General features: G+C 32.7%; 4 protein-coding genes and 1 pseudogene across 10 annotated transcripts; 3 read left to right on the forward strand and 2 right to left on the reverse strand.

The window, feature by feature from the left end:
- Positions 1 to 108: 108 nt before the first annotated feature.
- On the forward strand, positions 109 to 3635 carry LOC123905674 (bromodomain-containing protein DDB_G0278469-like). 7 transcript variants are annotated; one of them, XM_045955390.1, is made up of 5 exons: positions 109 to 659; positions 1562 to 1604; positions 2048 to 2116; positions 2624 to 2824; positions 3359 to 3635. In XM_045955390.1, the coding sequence occupies exons 2-5, from the start codon at positions 1587 to 1589 to the stop codon at positions 3452 to 3454; spliced, it is 384 nt and encodes a 127-aa protein (XP_045811346.1). In that variant the 5' UTR covers positions 109 to 659; positions 1562 to 1586; the 3' UTR covers positions 3455 to 3635. The 7 variants fall into 7 exon arrangements, 6 of the variants coding, with proteins under 6 accessions (XP_045811346.1, XP_045811338.1, XP_045811353.1 ...); XM_045955382.1 differs by having other exon boundaries at positions 111 to 659; positions 1854 to 2116; positions 3362 to 3635; XR_006808453.1 differs by having other exon boundaries at positions 118 to 659; positions 2048 to 2205.
- Positions 3636 to 4598: 963 nt separating this feature from the next.
- On the reverse strand, positions 4599 to 5659 carry LOC123893595 (putative nuclease HARBI1). Its single transcript, XM_045943354.1, has one exon. It carries the CDS (start codon positions 5577 to 5579, stop codon positions 4599 to 4601), a length of 981 nt encoding a protein of 326 aa, XP_045799310.1. The 5' UTR covers positions 5580 to 5659.
- A 195-nt stretch (positions 5660 to 5854) lies between these two features.
- Positions 5855 to 6823, reverse strand: LOC123893602. The gene has a single exon (XM_045943366.1). The coding sequence runs from the start codon at positions 6821 to 6823 to the stop codon at positions 5954 to 5956; it is 870 nt and encodes a 289-aa protein (XP_045799322.1). The 3' UTR covers positions 5855 to 5953.
- Positions 6824 to 9111: 2288 nt separating this feature from the next.
- On the forward strand, positions 9112 to 12198 carry LOC123905752 (serine/arginine-rich splicing factor RSZ22A-like). The gene is made up of 6 exons (XM_045955478.1): positions 9112 to 9161; positions 9393 to 9504; positions 9982 to 10070; positions 11170 to 11404; positions 11524 to 11640; positions 11900 to 12198. Exons 2-6 carry the CDS (start codon positions 9416 to 9418, stop codon positions 11934 to 11936), a joined length of 567 nt encoding a protein of 188 aa, XP_045811434.1. The 5' UTR covers positions 9112 to 9161; positions 9393 to 9415; the 3' UTR covers positions 11937 to 12198.
- A 1559-nt stretch (positions 12199 to 13757) lies between these two features.
- Positions 13758 to 16688, forward strand: LOC123905760 (annotated as a pseudogene).
- Positions 16689 to 17268: the final 580 nt, after the last annotated feature.

Below are 17268 nucleotides of genomic sequence, written 5' to 3' on the forward strand. Positions count from 1 at the left end.
TCTGGTATAGTATTATTATTTTTTTAAATTTTGAAAGACCATAAAATTTTCATTGCCTCTTTTAAAAGACAATAAAAACCGTTCTGGTTTTATTTTTATTTTTAAAAGACCATAAAATAAAATAATTCAACGAAAGCTAATTTCATCCCCAAATTTTCATTCCTTTTTTTTTTTTTCTTTAACCTACTCAAAATCTCTTTCAATTCATCGTGTTTCAATTCTCAAATTTGAGGGATGAGATTTCAATTAACATCCCCAATTGATCGTATATTCAATTCATTCACTCTTCCATCAATAGATCTTGCTTCAAATCCATCGTGACCTTGCAATCGATCGCAACCTCTTCAAAACTTTCAGAACCTGCTTCTTCTCTACTTATGAACAAGAACCAGGAACGCGCTTCTTCTCCAAAAATTCCTTCGAGACTCACAAACCCTTCTATACCCCTTGAAACCCTAAATTTCCAAAAAGCACAGACACTTCTCTACTACTTAAAACCCTAAAGTTCTCAAACGCGACTGCGACAATATGTTTGCTACGATTGACGAGGGTACCGGTGATTCACAAGGTATATAATTTTCTTGCATGTTCAAGAAAGGAAAAACTAGAGTAGCACGTCCCTGGGAGAAGAAGAGTAACAGCTAGTTACTTGATACAAGGTTAGTAGAATTACCCAGTTTAATCATCTTAGATAGTTCCACGTGGCAAATTTGAGTAGAATTACTAATATCATATATCATATATAAGATACACGAAAATTGACCTTACTAATATTTTCTCTTTGATATTGTAAAGTTATGCTACAAGGTTTTGGTACTGTTAATACCCTGCTAAATAACAAAACGGAGGTTATAGAGATTCCTAGAAGTGATATATGGATCAATTTGGGTTATACAATTTAATGGTAGTTGGGTTGTAAGAAAGTATTAGGTGGACATGAGGGATTAGTCACAACATTTGATCACGCAACATATTTGATAAAAGGTAGAAAAAGAAAATAATTAAGTAATGTGTATTTTTTTTTTAAATGATTAAATGATATGTATTTTTCTGTGAATGTGATCAAATATTGTACCTAAATGCTTATGATCATATAAATAACTCTTTTACTTTCTTTGAATCATATCATAATAGTTTTACATGTAAATATAAGTGTGACATTGATGTGGTACAGTGGTGGTAGTAATTTCTCTACAACACAAAATTGGCACTATCTAAATTGGATTTTTATGTGAATAATTATGGTTCCATTAGACAACGTTACCCCTAGCTTTTGGAAATATGAAGCTTATGATGATGATGATATTAGTAATTAATTAATAGAGCAATTGATTTGATACTGAAATGGAACTTGGTTGATTGATACTGGTGAGTCCCTACATGTATACCAATAGATATATGTTAATTAAGTTAGTTGTCATGGATATCAAGTCTATTTATATGATATTTATTTTCGTATGAGAATAGCACTGCTATGAGAATGTAGCACTACTATTTATATGATATTTATAAATTATGATTTTGGGTTTTAGGGTGTCACATGTCTGATTTATGATTTCAGGAAAGTTGATTGAACCTTACTATATATGGTTCAGCATCAGCAGGTATGTTATACTTTTCTATGATATATGAAACTATGAACAATATGTGAAGTGGAGTTGGTTCTGATGCAATAGGGATTTCGTATGTGCAGTAGGGATTTTGTGCGGAGTGTATGTTGATCTTAAATATGATACTTTAAGATGCATTTTATAGATTGAGTACCCACTAGTTTAGTTGTGTCATATGAAATGATGGATGACAAATGTCTCAAATATCATAACTTAGTATACTCTGTTGTGTCTCTTTGGAAGGGAGTGGCATTTATTCTTTGAAATAGCAAAATTTTATCACACAAAACACTCCAATGCATATGAGGCCTCATGTATCTTTTTCGTGGCGTTTCAATAGTGATAGCCTAGCTAGATTATTGTTTAATGAAAATGACCATTATTGTCTATGTAGAATTTCCTTGTTTTATTTCTTATATGGTCTTACATTTGTGAAGGAATCAGTAGGTAACCATGAAGCAGACTCATTACAAGGTGTGTTTACTTCACATAACACTAGTAACAAGGTAATCAATCACCTTTGTCCAACATAGTGATTTACCTACCCGGTTGTGTTGAGCATTTTTAAAAAGATGGAAACACTGTTTCATCAAAGGTAGCAGATTGACATACTTTTCATTTAACGATTACTTCCTATAATGGCTATCATCAGTTCATCACTATTAGATCTTCATTTAAAATTGTTGTCAAGACAGTTTTGAGACCAAAGCATATATATGATGGAAGATTGTGTGTTTGTACTACAAGTTTCTTGTGAAGCTTCTCTTATCTTTGCAGTTTCATTCAGTTCATTGTTAAAATGGATTTAATGGGTTACAAATTACAATGCAAAGAAACACTTTAAAGTCTAGTTGAAATCAATGTTAATGAAAAGGCAAAATTGGCTTGACTACTTTGAACTTGACTGTAATGTGGATTTAACCCTTTATGTTATTAAGAGGCTCTCATAAATAAATACCAGCTTAGAAGTAACATGTATAATTAAAAGAGAGCATGCTGATGTGGTTGAACAGTTAAAACAAGAGATGGAGGAGAAACGTCGTCAGGATAAGGAAGCAACGGAAACAAAAATTCAGCAGGAAAAGGAAGCAATAGAAAGAAAACTTCAGATTCTTCTTAAAGCCATTGTGAACCAAAACACCGCAAACTTGGATGTGGAGGCTCTGCAAGCTTTGATATCAGCTCCTACAACTGATGCTCCTAATGATAATGAAGTAAGATTGAACTATACTTTGTGCTTGATATACAATATATTATAGTTTATATTATTCTAGCTATGTTTGTGGGCTGATACGAAATCTTATTTGTTTCTGTTCAGTTGTCTTCATAGACATTGGTTAGTGTTTGAAGTGTCTTTGTCTTCGAGAGTTTTGAAAAATTGATATAAAGGATTTAGTTTTCCTCTTTAACTGTGAATAAAAAATCCATTAGCTTGTATGGGGTGATTAGGCAATAGTCAAGGAAGCTCCGGTTAATATAATTATGTGAGTTGTGAGACTGTGATGCTTAGGACTGTTCATTCAAAACCTTGAACTGAACCGATAATTTAGGACTGTAATGGTAATATTCATAATATTTTTGTATTGAAAAGTTGCTTATTTAGGACTGACTCTGTTAGTCACACATCTGAATGTCTAATTCATTGGATTTTTTACAAAAAAAAATGTATTGACTTCTAGATAGTTGATCTGCTCATTGTTTCTTTTCTTTTTCCATAGAATTTTAATTATAATACTTTTATTTTGCAGAAGATAAATAATGATGATATCGAAGAAGAAATGCAAGATCATGGAGAAGAGGAAGAAGAAGAAGAAGAAGAAGAAGAGCTAGATGTTTATGTTTGATGGTGAATGCACATAATTATTAAGATGTTAGTTTCATTTTGAAGATGCATGGTCTATTTCATTTTGAAGATGTTAGTTTGATTGTGAATTGATTGTGTGAATGATTGACAATATTAGGAAAACGTTATGTTGATCGATGTTATTATTTTGATATATATAAATGATAATCATTTTAGTTTAATTTGTATGTCTTTTATTATTGGATTATATTGAAATTATTGTTCTTTAGGTCTACTAATTAATATAATAATAATAATAATAATAATAATAATAATAATAATAATAATTACTTGTAAGAGTGATAAAATTAAATTGAAAATATTACTTCATTAAAATAAAATGTTAGTTTTTGCAACGTGCGAAAGCGTTCTTGTAGCTAAGAAACTGTTGCTGTGTTAGAAAAACAAGAACGCTTTTTGATTTGGCAACGGTGAGAAGGCGTTGTTGTAAAAACAAACCAGCACGGTTTACAAATTGGCAACTGTGAGAAAGCGTTGTTGTATCCAAACAACCAGAACGGTTAACGATTTGGCAACGCCGAGAAAGCGTTGCTGTATCAGAAAAACAAGAACGGTTTTTGATTTGCACACGGCGACAAAGCGTTGCTGTATAAAAACAATCCAGAACGGTTTTACGTTGAACAACGGTATAAAACCGTTGTGGTAGATAAAAGAAAACCGTTCTCTATATTAGACCATTGGCAACGGTTTTAGTTGAGAACAGAGAGAAACCGTTGTGGTTGGGAACTTTAAGAACCGTTCTGTTAGGGACTCTAAGAAAACGGTTGTTTTGAAGGGGTTGCCGTTGAAAGAAAAAACCGTTTCGAAAGGCTAAGAGAACCCCTCAGTGTAGAACGCCAGGAAAACCGTTCTCGTAGCCTATGGCAACGGTTTTTTAACATTACAGAACACTTTTTTAGCGTTCTTGTAGAATGAAAATGTTGTAGTGAATAATACACTTAACAAAATTTATTTAAATATTTTTTTTTATTTTCTTAATTTAAAATGCAATACATCACACAAATAACGTAATTAGTACGATACAAATTAACTTAAAATGCAATACAACACACAAGTTACGTAATTAATACGATGCAAACTAACTTAAAATACGAAACAACACACAAATACGAAACAAATCATCTTTAATCCTGAAACATTCCAAATTTGGTCCATATGTGCTTCACTAGATCTGCTTGCAATTCGTGATGAGCTTTTTGATCACGGAACTCAGATCTAGCACGCACATGATTTGCAAAAGCGGGTAATACCTCGGTTGAATATGGTCGCGGTGCACTAGATCCACTTTCCTCAGACTGCTCAAAATCGGTCCAACGTTGAGCATATGAATCTCGCTCATCCTCAACAATCATATTATGTAATATGATGCAAGACCTCATGATGATACTCAGATCGGCTATGTCCCACAAGCGAGCTGGTTCACGGATGATTTTAAATCGAGCTTGAAGCACTCCAAATGCACGTTCGATGTCCTTCCGACATCCCTCCTGATATTTTGCAAATAACTTATCGGGTTCACTTTGAGGAAGTCTAATAGATTTGACGAAAGTTGGATAAGAAGGGTAGATACCATCGGCTAGATAGTATGTCATATCATAGGGACGTTGATTCACATAGAAATTCACACTTGGAGTCTTTCCCTGTTCCACGTCATCAAAAACAGGTGAACGGTCTAGAACGTTTATGTCGTTCAACGTTCCCGGACATCCAAAAAAGGCATGCCAGATCCATAGATCATGAGATGCAACTGCTTCAAGAATAACTGTGGTGGTTCCCTTATCCCCCCTAGTAAATTGACCTTCCCATGCTTTAGGACAATTTTTCCACTCCCAGTGCATGCAGTCAATACTCCCAATCATCCCTGGGAACCCCCGTAGTTCACTTACATGTAGTATTTTTTGCAGGTCATCTTGGGTTGGTGCTCTGAGATACTCTTGCTCATACAATCGTATGATTCCTTTACAAAATCTACGTAAGCACTCTAATGCAGTAGTACCTCCTATTTTGATGTACTCATCGACCGCATCTGCTGCCATACCGTATGCTAACATTCGCATTGCTGTGGTACATTTTGCTAAAGGTGATATACCTTCTTTGTGATCCATTGTTTGTGATATTGGAAGTAGATTGGGTGAGATTTAGGATATTGATACATAAATGGATGAGTCCCTATATATAGATTCAATTTGGTCCACTGACGGATTTCAAATAATTATTGTATAGAGTTAATTATCAGATAAGAATTGAGTGGTGGTCACAATAATTAAAGCAAGTTGGGTAGTGGACACAATAATTAAAGCAAGTTGGGTGGTGGATACAATAATTAAAGCAAACACGTAGTACAAATACTTAAAACAAACCTTACACTGAGATATCACAATAATTAAAGCAAAGACTACACTGACTTATTCAATCACAATAATTGAAGCAAACACTACAGACAAATATTTAAAGCAAACACTACATTGATTGAAATTAATTATGGAAACAGTTCTTGGGCCAATGTGTCCAACATGGCTTTCTTCCGGTCATCGAGATTCTCATCAGAACTTAACTTCAGATACATTTTCATTTTCTTAAGTCTGTTTTTCTCTTGTTGATTGGAAACTACCATTGCCAAATGTTCCACCTCTTTCTCCCTCATTTTCATGTAAGTATCCCATTCTTTGTCCACCACCTCTGTGGGTGTGGAAGCTTTCTTTTTCCCCTTCTTTTTGGCTGCATCCCTACCTATAGGACGAGCACTAGATCCTACAGAGTTTGAGCCACATGCATCACTCTCGTGAGATCTCTTAGATCCACTACTTCCAGATCCTACTTGACTACTATAACGTGGTTGATCACGGAGAGCATTCCATTCTTCCATTAAAGTGAACCGAACATTCTTCCCACATGCATATATTTCCTGCGCTTTTGCCAAAACATCATTCTCGGACCAACCACTTCCTTGGAGACGCTTAGCGCCATCATAAGCGCCAATCCATTTACCCAGTATTTTGTTCATATAATTAAAACGGTTTCGGCATGCAACTCCATCACGCGGAGGATCGAATGAGCAATGCTCATTACAATAGTCAGCAATTTGACCCCAATATGTTTCACCTTTCTGGTTTTTCCCGACAACACTGCTTGTTCCAAATTTGATCCACCCACTAATTAGCACCAAATTTTGTTCAGTGTTCCATGATGGTTGATGGTTTTTCTTGCTCACAGGAGTTGAATCTTCATTAACAATAGTTAATTGTGTTGAAAATTCGGGAAAGTTAGTTGTACCACCACTCGAAAAATTTTCATTAACCATCGGCATATAACCATTAAACGGGGGTGTTTGAGATGGATTTCTCAGCATAGTTCCATAATATGGATGAAAATTTGGAACAAAGGATGATTGGTTGAAATTTGGTGTTAAACCAAAATTAGGTGTGTTTTGAGGATATTGATTGAAAAATTGATTTGAATTTTGATAATTGTTGGGATTTTGATAATTGTTGGGGTTTTGATAATTGTTGGAGTTTTGAGAATTGTTGGGATTTTGAGAATTGTTGGGATAATTAGAAGAATTGTTGGGATCCATTTCACTAAAAAAAGATTAAAACTTCAAAAGAAAGACTAATTAGAAAGTTAATAATAGATAAAGATAGTGAAAAATTTGGTTTTTTTTTCTGTGTCCAAATGAAATGAACCAAGTCTCTATTTGTAGAGAAAAAAAATCACGAATTTTGGTATAAAAATTAAAAATTAAAAAATTAATTTTCAACGAAATAATTGAGTTCAAAGGATAAAAATCATAAAAATCCACCGGACCAATCAGAAGCAGCCACGTGGCCTGCTTTATCCAAAGATTCTTTCTCTCTCTGCGCCCACTGCTCCTTCACGCCCTTTGTCGGCGCGTGTGCCACACGCGCCTGTCTTGGCAAATTGGATCGCGCCAGCTGGCCCCCCCGCGTCAGATTCAACTGAGTTGAAAATTTTCAACACCTCTTTCATCCACCTAGGATTCAACATAGTGCTGCAATGGTTTCAACTTGTATATTGCTGTTGAATATACATTCAACACTACCATTGTGGGTAGTCTAATACTTGAGAAATATTGATGTTGGGAACTAATATTAGAATTGTTTCAGATTAGTTTCAAACTTGTTTGAATTGAACCAAACTTTTGTGAACTTTATACAATTATGTGTTGTGGTGCTCTAGATGAGTTTGAAACACATCGTGATGTTTTATATGTCTTACAAATTACTTCATCATTTCTAATATTTAAAAATAAAAATGAAACGTTATTATGGTATATTATTTGTGTTTTCATCATTTCATTACTTAAAATTTGCACCATTTAAATTTCAAAATAAAAATAAAATTGACAATTTTAAATTAAGTACAAATTAAATTGTCGATCAAAAGTATTCAAGTTTGCTCTCTAACTCAATCAATACTTGAGTTAATATGTTTTTTTTTCAATATACCTGAGTTATTTTATTGTAATATGACGCTAAAAGATAAATAAGTAACAAATAATTTAAGAAATTTTAAAATATGGTCTTAAAGAAAATATATAATATTTTTAGTTTGTTGAGATTTTATTTTTGAGTAAATTACATTCCTCTCCCTTAAGAGATATTTAAATTACATTACCATCTCCTCTTATGTTAAAATATACACTCTCATTTCCTCTTTTGCAAATTATAATTTCACTCTCCTTCCATGCTTAAAGTACATTACCCTCATTTCTCATGTTAAAATATACATTCCCCTCCTCTCTTATATAAATTATAATCACACTTCCCTCCTTGAAAATAAGCTTGAATTTCATTGTCATCCCCTCTTATATTAAAACCTACATTGCTACTCCCTCTTTTCTTTTTTATTTGTCGTTTTAGAAAGAGAAAAATTATTTCAAATTATTTGTCGTTTTCATAATTTAAGGCTATATTTTGTCTATTATAGCCTCATTTTAATAAAACTAATTAATGCTATATATTTGGAAAACTAAAGATTTTTTTAATTTTTTTTTGGTACACAACATATTTAATTTGTTTTTTTTTACATAATATATTAAATTTATTGAAAAGAGAAAGTTCGTCCAAAAAAAAGAAATTTATTGGTGGATTAAAATTATGGTATAATAGGAAGATACAGTGCAAAAATACACTTTTTTAATTTGATTTTTTAAAATGACAAATAAAAATGAACGAATAGTGTATCATTTAATAAAACTTCATTTTAATGTACTCAAATTTCTAATGCATATATTTTAATTATTATTTTTTGCTCACATCATTAACATATAATTTTAAATGTTGTTTTTTTTTTACAGTAATATAATGTTAAATGTTGTCATAAATTATAAAACTGTACAAAATAAAATACAAATCTCGGATAAAAATGTTCTTAATATAAAAATGTTAAAAATTAACATTGAATAAAATTCCGTCAAACAAAAAAAATTGAATAAAATTTTTGGTATATATTTTATTTTATTCGATAAATCTGAAAAATAAAATAAAATATTTCTGTAAAAAAAAAATATCTAAATTTTTTTTCTTTCTTAAATTTGTGTGTAAAGACGAAAAAGGACAAGGTAAACATGTGTAGACAACAAAAGAGCGCTTTATAAATAAATAAATGTCCATAACTTCACATTCACAAAACAAATCACTCAAAGAGGCTGCTAGGGTTTTTCTCAGGTTTCAGATCTCTCTTCAATCTTCCAATTCATTCATAATAATCATAATTTTTTGCTCATTCACTCTCAAATCACAATCTTATACGTTTTATTTCGTTTCCTTCTTATAGGGTTCCGATTTTTCGTAGTTGAAATTTTCATCGACGTTCAATTTTATTTTAATTTTTCTGTAAAATTCTCTCTTTTTGGTTTAAATTAATTAAATTTTTATCCTTGTATTTGTGATTTGCAGGTTTATCGATCAAGTTTGAAACGATGTCTCGTGTGTATGTGGGTAATCTGGATTCGAGAGTTACCGAGAGGGACCTTGAAGATGAATTCCGTATTTACGGTGTCATTCGAAGGTAATTGAAGAAATATTGATACGATTATACGTTTATGCAATTTCGTTTGCATATTTGTAGTTTGTTGGATTGGAAGTTTTTTTTTTAATTATTAGTAGAAGTATGAAAAGTTTGATCTTTTAGTGAAAAATAGATGGAATTAGGGATTGGTGTTTTTGATGGAGTGGATTTTTTTGTTTCTTAATCATAAAGATGACAACTATTGTTGATTCATGCGAGCTTTAACAAGTGGGGTAGTGAGATAAATTGTGTGTGTTTCTGTGTTTTGTTGATTTTCTTTTTGAATGGCAAATTGTTAGTTGTTAGCATATTACATTGATATGTTTGTTGATTATTTTTCATATATTGAGTTTAGCATGTGTGTGAGTGATTTCAATCAACTATGATTGATCTTGTTTAGAACATGTATGTTTGCTACTTAAGGGTATATTAGAGAGTGATTTTTGTTTGTTTGTTTCATGGATGTTGTACCTGCAGTGTTTGGGTTGCTCGCAGACCACCTGGCTATGCTTTTATTGACTTCGATGACCGCAGAGATGCGCAGGATGCTATTCGCGAATTAGATGGTATGTGTAGAAGAATAATTATAATGTATTAAAATGACAGCCAATAATATCGTTGTTATTAAAATTAAGATGACATATATATTATTATGATATTATTCTAAACTGCTAATGTATTGTTGTTTTTTCCCCACTTTTCCGGTCGATATGTTCAAGGGTTTTCTTCAACTCTACATATTTAAGTCTTCTTCTACTTCTGCATTGTAAATCTGTTATGCAAGCAGCTCTGCGTAGTGGTTTTTTCGTTAGTCTTCTTCAGAGTCTGCTGCTTTGTACACTTTGACTTCATGTAAAGCGAATTAACAATGTGAACAGAGGATTTGCACTGCTTTGGGGTGTTATCTCGCAAGCTACACTTCTCTTGCATAATGGCTTTGTTTTATGAGATGTGTGCTTCTGCAATTAACCTGTGGCCCATGTGAGTGCTGCCTGTATGTATGTCCCTCTGAGCAATCTGTGCTCCGATTAGTTGTTGTCGATCAGTGGTTAAATAACTTCTGAAAATAATATGGTAACACAATATTGTCTTTATTGAATGAAAAATTTGTTCATAATTATGCCAATATGACCTTGCTGCTGTTCAATTTTTTTGAAATTTGGAAAACATTTGTCCTCAATGTAGCCTAGCAATGTTGTTTGATCGATTTAAACTCTTATTGAAATAGGGCTTAGATATATTTTAAGTGAATATATGCATGTATCTATTTATGTCATCAATCTGAACAATTTACCTACTTGTCCAATTAATAATTTAATGGTAAGGTAATCCAAGCCTTTCTGTTACTGTTCTTTTTCTTTACTGAGACGGATAGTCTAAAGATCAGTATGTTTGCAGGGTTATGGTTCTGTGTACAAACCAATATTCACCTGTTTAGTACCTTTCTGCTATTGAAAGCTAGCATCAATATCATTAACTTTTTGCTAGATGTTCCCTTTTGAAGGTTTAAACGTTCAAGTATCTTTGTCAAAATTAAATGAAAAATTCAAAGTATCAAACATGGGTTCTGTTTTCATTCTCATAAATACAGTCACATGGAACACTGTTCTTTTTTCCTTATTGCTTTAATTTACTGGCCATTCTCTTTTGATTTATGTGCAACAGGTAAGAATGGCTGGAGGGTAGAGCTCTCTCACAATTCTAGAAACGGTGGTAGCGGTGGAGGAGGAGGCGGCGGTCGTGGTCGCGGAGGTGGTGGTGGTGGTTCTGATTTGAAGTGTTATGAGTGTGGTGAACCTGGCCACTTTGCTCGTGAATGTCGCAATCGTGGTAGTGGTGGAGGAAGACGCCGTAGCCGTAGTCCACCTAGATTTCGCAGGAGTCCAAGTTATGGGCGAAGGTGAGATTTCTTCATATTTACTTGTCTGATGGTCAACATACGTTGAGTTTTTTATGCTGAGATAATATTTTTTCCTTATAATATATTTGCTTATCTTGCCTTTCTTTTGTATTCACCAGGAGTTACAGTCCTCGTGGGCGGTCACCTAGGCGCCGCAGTGTGTCTCCTCGTGGACGCAGCTACAGCAGATCACCACCTCCTTACCGTGGGCGCGAGGAAGTGCCATATGCTAATGGGTTAGTCATGATCACCCTTCGTTTCTTACTAAACCTAGTTAATATCGTCAATGATCACCCTTCATGTTTCTTAAGGAAATTGCACTTTAAAATGGGTAATATGCTTTCGGTATCTTTCTGCCATTACTATTTTGCCAAGTGTTTAGTATAAACATACACATGAACATAATTTCTTCTGCATATGATGTTGTTCATATTTGCTTGACTAAATTTGTTGTAGTGTTTGTACTGACCGTGCTTCAAAATAATTTATATGCAGAAATGGCATTAGGGATCGCCGCAGAAGCAGAAGTTGATTTTTAAGAGTCAGTAACAGCAATTATTGGGAGAATAGTGAGATTTTGTTCATCAAGTGGTGCATGGATTGCAGTATGAGTCTGTTTTGTTGGGCGTACCTAAGTTTTACTACTCTATTGGATTAGTTTCATTATGTCTCGGGTCTCGGCTAGTGTTTCTTTTATCTTCGCAGATTACTTGTAGTTTCATTGCAGATAACCGTCTATTTTAATTATTTGCTACAATTTTCCAGATCTTTCTATAAAGTATATGATTGTCTCATGTGATTAGGTTTCTCCTGGTTCTGCTTTGTTGTTGGTTTTCTTCTCCTTCTTTCACTCGTAAGGTGCCACTTTTCATTAATTTCTGAGTTGGTTTTTGAAGGGCAGGGCCAAGTCTATGTTTTGATATATAGTTAATATTTTTAAACACATTTTATGGTGTTCCTAATTTTAGAAGAAAAAGGGGCTCTCTCATCTCACTTACCTTCTAAAAACTAACTCGCAAAATTAAAGGTTTCTATCAGAATTAAAACTCTTAAATCCCTATACTGCTAAATAATTCTCATTGAATTTGAGAACTTAGAAAAATAGAATTTTGTAAACACTTTACTAAATACTTTTGTAAAATTTGAAGCGTCCTCAATCAAGTAATACATAAAAAAACTTTAGTATTGTTCTTAAAAAAACTATAATATTGTCCAAAGCAAATTGAATAACAATTTAAGTTTATTTATATAAAAAAACTTCAAACTTTTGTCAATTACATTTTACATATATTTGTTTCTAATTTTAGTCCCTGAAAATGTTCAAGAGTCTTTGAATCTCATTTTCAGGAATAAACTTTATCATCACTTCTCTCCATGTTTTTGTTAGAGAATGACTCATCCAATAATTTCTTTTTCCACACTTTATCTTTTGATGAATTTAAAGTATGATTTCTTGGTCCTACAAAAATATAGATTTCAAACGGAAGTATTTGCCAATTCCTAAACATGTTTTAACATGGTAATTCAACTGTTTATGTTAAGGTTAAGGGTTTGAAGATTTTGAGTTTAAATCTGAACAAAGGAGAAAAATACTAACGTAACAACTAATTATTAATATTGACGGTTTTAAAAAGATAATAGAGCTAACATTATACTCGCCTCAATTAACATTCCTACGAAATAAAATCTGATTTCTTATAGTTGGCTTTGTCTAACATGCATAAGTGAGACAAAATTTTCATCATATACAAATATGTTTTCTTTATTGAATCAATAAGTTTCACCATTAGATCAATATGTCACAACACAACTCATTTGATCTAATGGTAATACCAATGATCGATCCAATAGAGTTTATGCATGATGAAAGGTTTGTCTTACGATAAAAAAACTAACATGCATTTAATTAAATAACTGGTGTATTAAATAAATCTAAAATTAATTTTTACTTAAAACAATGTTCACTTGTACTGTAGCATTTAATTTTTACTAAGTTGAAATCATTAAACTAGTAGAACCTCAATATATTACATTCTTATCCATTCATTCCTTGGTCCTATATCATTTGCTAGAAGTTGGTGGCTATTTTTGGGGGTCTATAAGAGCTCAATGAGAAACATTTACTATTAACAACAAATTGTAAAAAGTACATACATTATAAAATCCTAAATTTATGGTTCATAATCAAGGAATCAAAATGTGAGAGGTAATAAACTATTTGAAACTAAATTAAGCTTATAAAACATTTATCGGATCATAATCCACGTTTGTAACTTATAGCCCCTAGTAGAATTTTAGAGACCTAGTTAATCTCTAACAAATATTACTCATTTCTCTCTCTTCTTTTCTCATCATTGCACACTAATTGCTTTCATTTCTCTCAACCATCCCATGACCATACCACAAAATTTCATGTAAGGTAAAAGACCTATGTGTCCTTGTTCTTACTAAAAACATTACAATCATTATTATGAATATAACAAAGTGTGTTCCATTTTTTCTTGATAAACTTATTCCATGATATCATGAATTGTATCATTATTCTCAAAGTATGATATGCATGTCCTAAGTAAGTTTTATGAATATATGATTTTGTTAATGTTTTTATTTGAATTTCCAACATCATAATGTGTCAAAGAGACAAAGACTACTATACTAAACATTTTGCACTTGTTTGATGTATTGATGAATCGTTCAGGAGAAAACGAATTTGAAAGCTTACTGAAAATTTGCTTTGCGAGGATTTACTTACATAACGGACGAACCTCCGTTTATCAGGGGCTCCATTCTCCTGATAACCGGATGGTTAAGACTAAGCCTATGTTTGGTATCATGGTGGATCACCGTGATTCTGCCATATCCACCGTGATACCAAACATACACTAAAAATATATTCTTTCTAGTATAGGTGAATTATTTATTTATTTTATATTGTGACTAATCTTTGATTATTTTGTTCAGAAACTAAAGATTGCAGACATAGAAAGTTGAAAGAAACAATTAGAAGAAAGATATAATCAAAAAGAGAAATGTATGAACCAAAGAACATTCTCATAACTGGAGCTGCTGGCTTCATAGCTTCACATGTAACCACTAGGCTAATAAATAGGTATCCTAACTACAAGATTGTAGCTCTTGATAAGCTAGATTATTGCTCAAATTTCAAGAATCTACAATCATGCACATCATCACCAAAGTTCAAATTCATCAAGGGTGATATATGTTCAGCTGATATTGTGAATCATCTATTAATAGAAGAAGAAATAGACACAATCATGCATTTTGCTGCACAAACTCATGTTGATAATTCATTCGGAAACTCGATGGAATTCACCTACAATAACATATATGGAACACATGTTCTTCTTGAAGCATGTAGGGCTACAAATTGTGTTAAAAGGTTCATTCATGTTAGTACTGATGAAGTTTATGGTGAAACTGATTTAGATACCGAAATCGGAAACCATGAAACATCTCAGCTTTTACCAACAAATCCTTATTCTGCTACAAAAGCAGGTGCTGAAATGTTGGTTATGGCTTATCATAGATCTTATGGTCTCCCAATAATAACTTCTAGAGGAAATAATGTTTGTGGTCCTAACCAATATCCTGAAAAGCTTGTTCCTAAATTCATCTTACTTGCAATGAGAGGCGAAAAGTTGCCGATTCATGGTGATGGATCCAATGTGAGAAGCTATCTTCATTGTGGTGATGTTGCAGAAGCATTTGATGTTATACTTCATAAAGGAGTAATAGGTCAAGTTTATAATATTGGTACTAAAAAAGAAAGAAGTGTGTTAGATGTAGCTGAAGAAATTTGCAAACTTTTTAAGTTGGATCCTAAAGGAGTGATTCAGTTTGTTCAAGATAGGCCTTTCAATGATAAGAGATATTTTTTGGATGATCAAAAGCTTAAGAAGCTTGGTTGGGAGGAGAAAACACCATGGACAGAAGGACTTAAGATGACAATTGATTGGTACAAAAAAAATCCGGACTGGTGGGGAGATGTATCGACCGCTTTAAACCCTCATCCGCGTTTCTCGGCGATCAATCTCTCCGATGAAGCTCAATGGTCTTTCCAATATGGATACTCGAGGCTTTTGAGGTCGTTTACTGATGTCGGCCGGAGGGATCCGGGATTGAAGTTTTTGATATATGGTAGGACAGGTTGGATTGGTGGGTTGTTAGGGAAGCTTTGTGATGAGGAGAGAATTTCTTGGGAGTATGGAAGAGGAAGATTACAAGATAGGAGATCACTTTTGGAGGATATAAAGAGGGTTATGCCAACACATGTTTTGAATGCTGCTGGTGTAACTGGAAGGCCTAATGTTGATTGGTGTGAATCACATAAAGTTGAAACAATAAGGACTAATGTAGTAGGGACACTAACTTTGCAACTGGTTGCATTTTTGAGTATGATAAAGAACATCCTCTAGGATCAGGCATTGGATTCAAGGAAGAGGATAAGCCAAATTTCATTGGTTCCTTTTAATCAAAGACAAAGGCCATGGTAATATCTCTGAAATTTAAGTTACATCTCTTATTTATAGTAGCATCACTTGCCCTAATTCCTAAGTCAAATTTGCATTGTTATCCATATGTAGCACCGACAGTTCAGATTGAAGGTGTCTCTGGTGTCCAACACTGACATGACACTGACACATGTAGTTGCATTCAAATTCGTCTTTTTTTTCTTTTTCAAATACTTATTGGTGTCAACGTGTTGTGTCTGGTGTCCATATCAGTGCTTCATGAAACTATGAAATATAATCATCACATGAAGCATATTTTCTTGCAATATATGAAATATAATCTAAGAACATGAAAAAAAAATATGCAGGTGGAGGAGCTCCTAAAAGAATATGACAATGTTTGCATATTGAGAGTTAGAATGCCAATATCATCAGATTTAAGCAATCCAAGAAACTTCATAACAAAGATCAGTCGTTACAACAAAGTCGTAAACATACCTAATAGCATGACAGTGCTAGATGAACTCTTACCAATATCAATTGAAATGGCTAAGAGAAACTTAAAAGGTATATGGAATTTCACAAATCCAGGAGTTATAAGTCACAATGAGATATTAGAATTGTATAGGGATTATATAGATCCTTCATTTAAATGGCAGAATTTTGATTTGATGGAACAAGCTAAGGTAATTGTTGCACAAAGGAGCAACAATGAAATGGATGGTTCTAAGCTCAAAAAAGAGTTTCCTGAATTGTTGTCTATCAAAGATTCTGTTATCAAGTTTGTCTTTGAGCCTAACAAGAAAACTTGATGATGTTATAGTTTTTGTTTTGAAGATTTTTATGTGACATTTGTATCTAAGTTTCTTTGGAAGGATGATTATAAGAATTCAAATATATAGGGTTATATATTGAATGTTATTTTTTGCAATTTGCATAGGCACTACATTTTTGTTTTATATTATGTATTTATAAACATTTTGTAGTTTACAAGTTTATATGTAAGAAAAATGTATGGTATTTTGCCTATTGGGTTGACTCATAATTTACATGTCTTTTTTAGTAGCCTATATGTAAGAACTACTGCTTATTTATGAGAAACAAAAAATATCAATAACTGGTAAAACACTGGTAAAAAAAAAAAACTAAAAGGTTGTGGTGTCACAAAATGCCAAGGAGAATTTTTTTTTCCTCATTTATGCAAAAAAATAAAAATAAATAAATTCTTGTCTATGGGTCTTTGAATGGAGCAGTCTTTATAAAGGGGTTTTTGTGTAAAGGTGAAATTGACATTCATAATGGAGAATTGTAATGGAGTTTGGCTTTATAATCTAGCAGGTTAAGGAAAATTTATGCCTGTCATTTAAGTTCAGAGAATGTTCATAACATGCT

The sequence above is a fragment of the Trifolium pratense genome, linkage group LG1 (assembly GCF_020283565.1).
Source record: "Trifolium pratense cultivar HEN17-A07 linkage group LG1, ARS_RC_1.1, whole genome shotgun sequence".
In the NCBI taxonomy this organism is placed as follows: domain Eukaryota; kingdom Viridiplantae; phylum Streptophyta; class Magnoliopsida; order Fabales; family Fabaceae; genus Trifolium; species Trifolium pratense.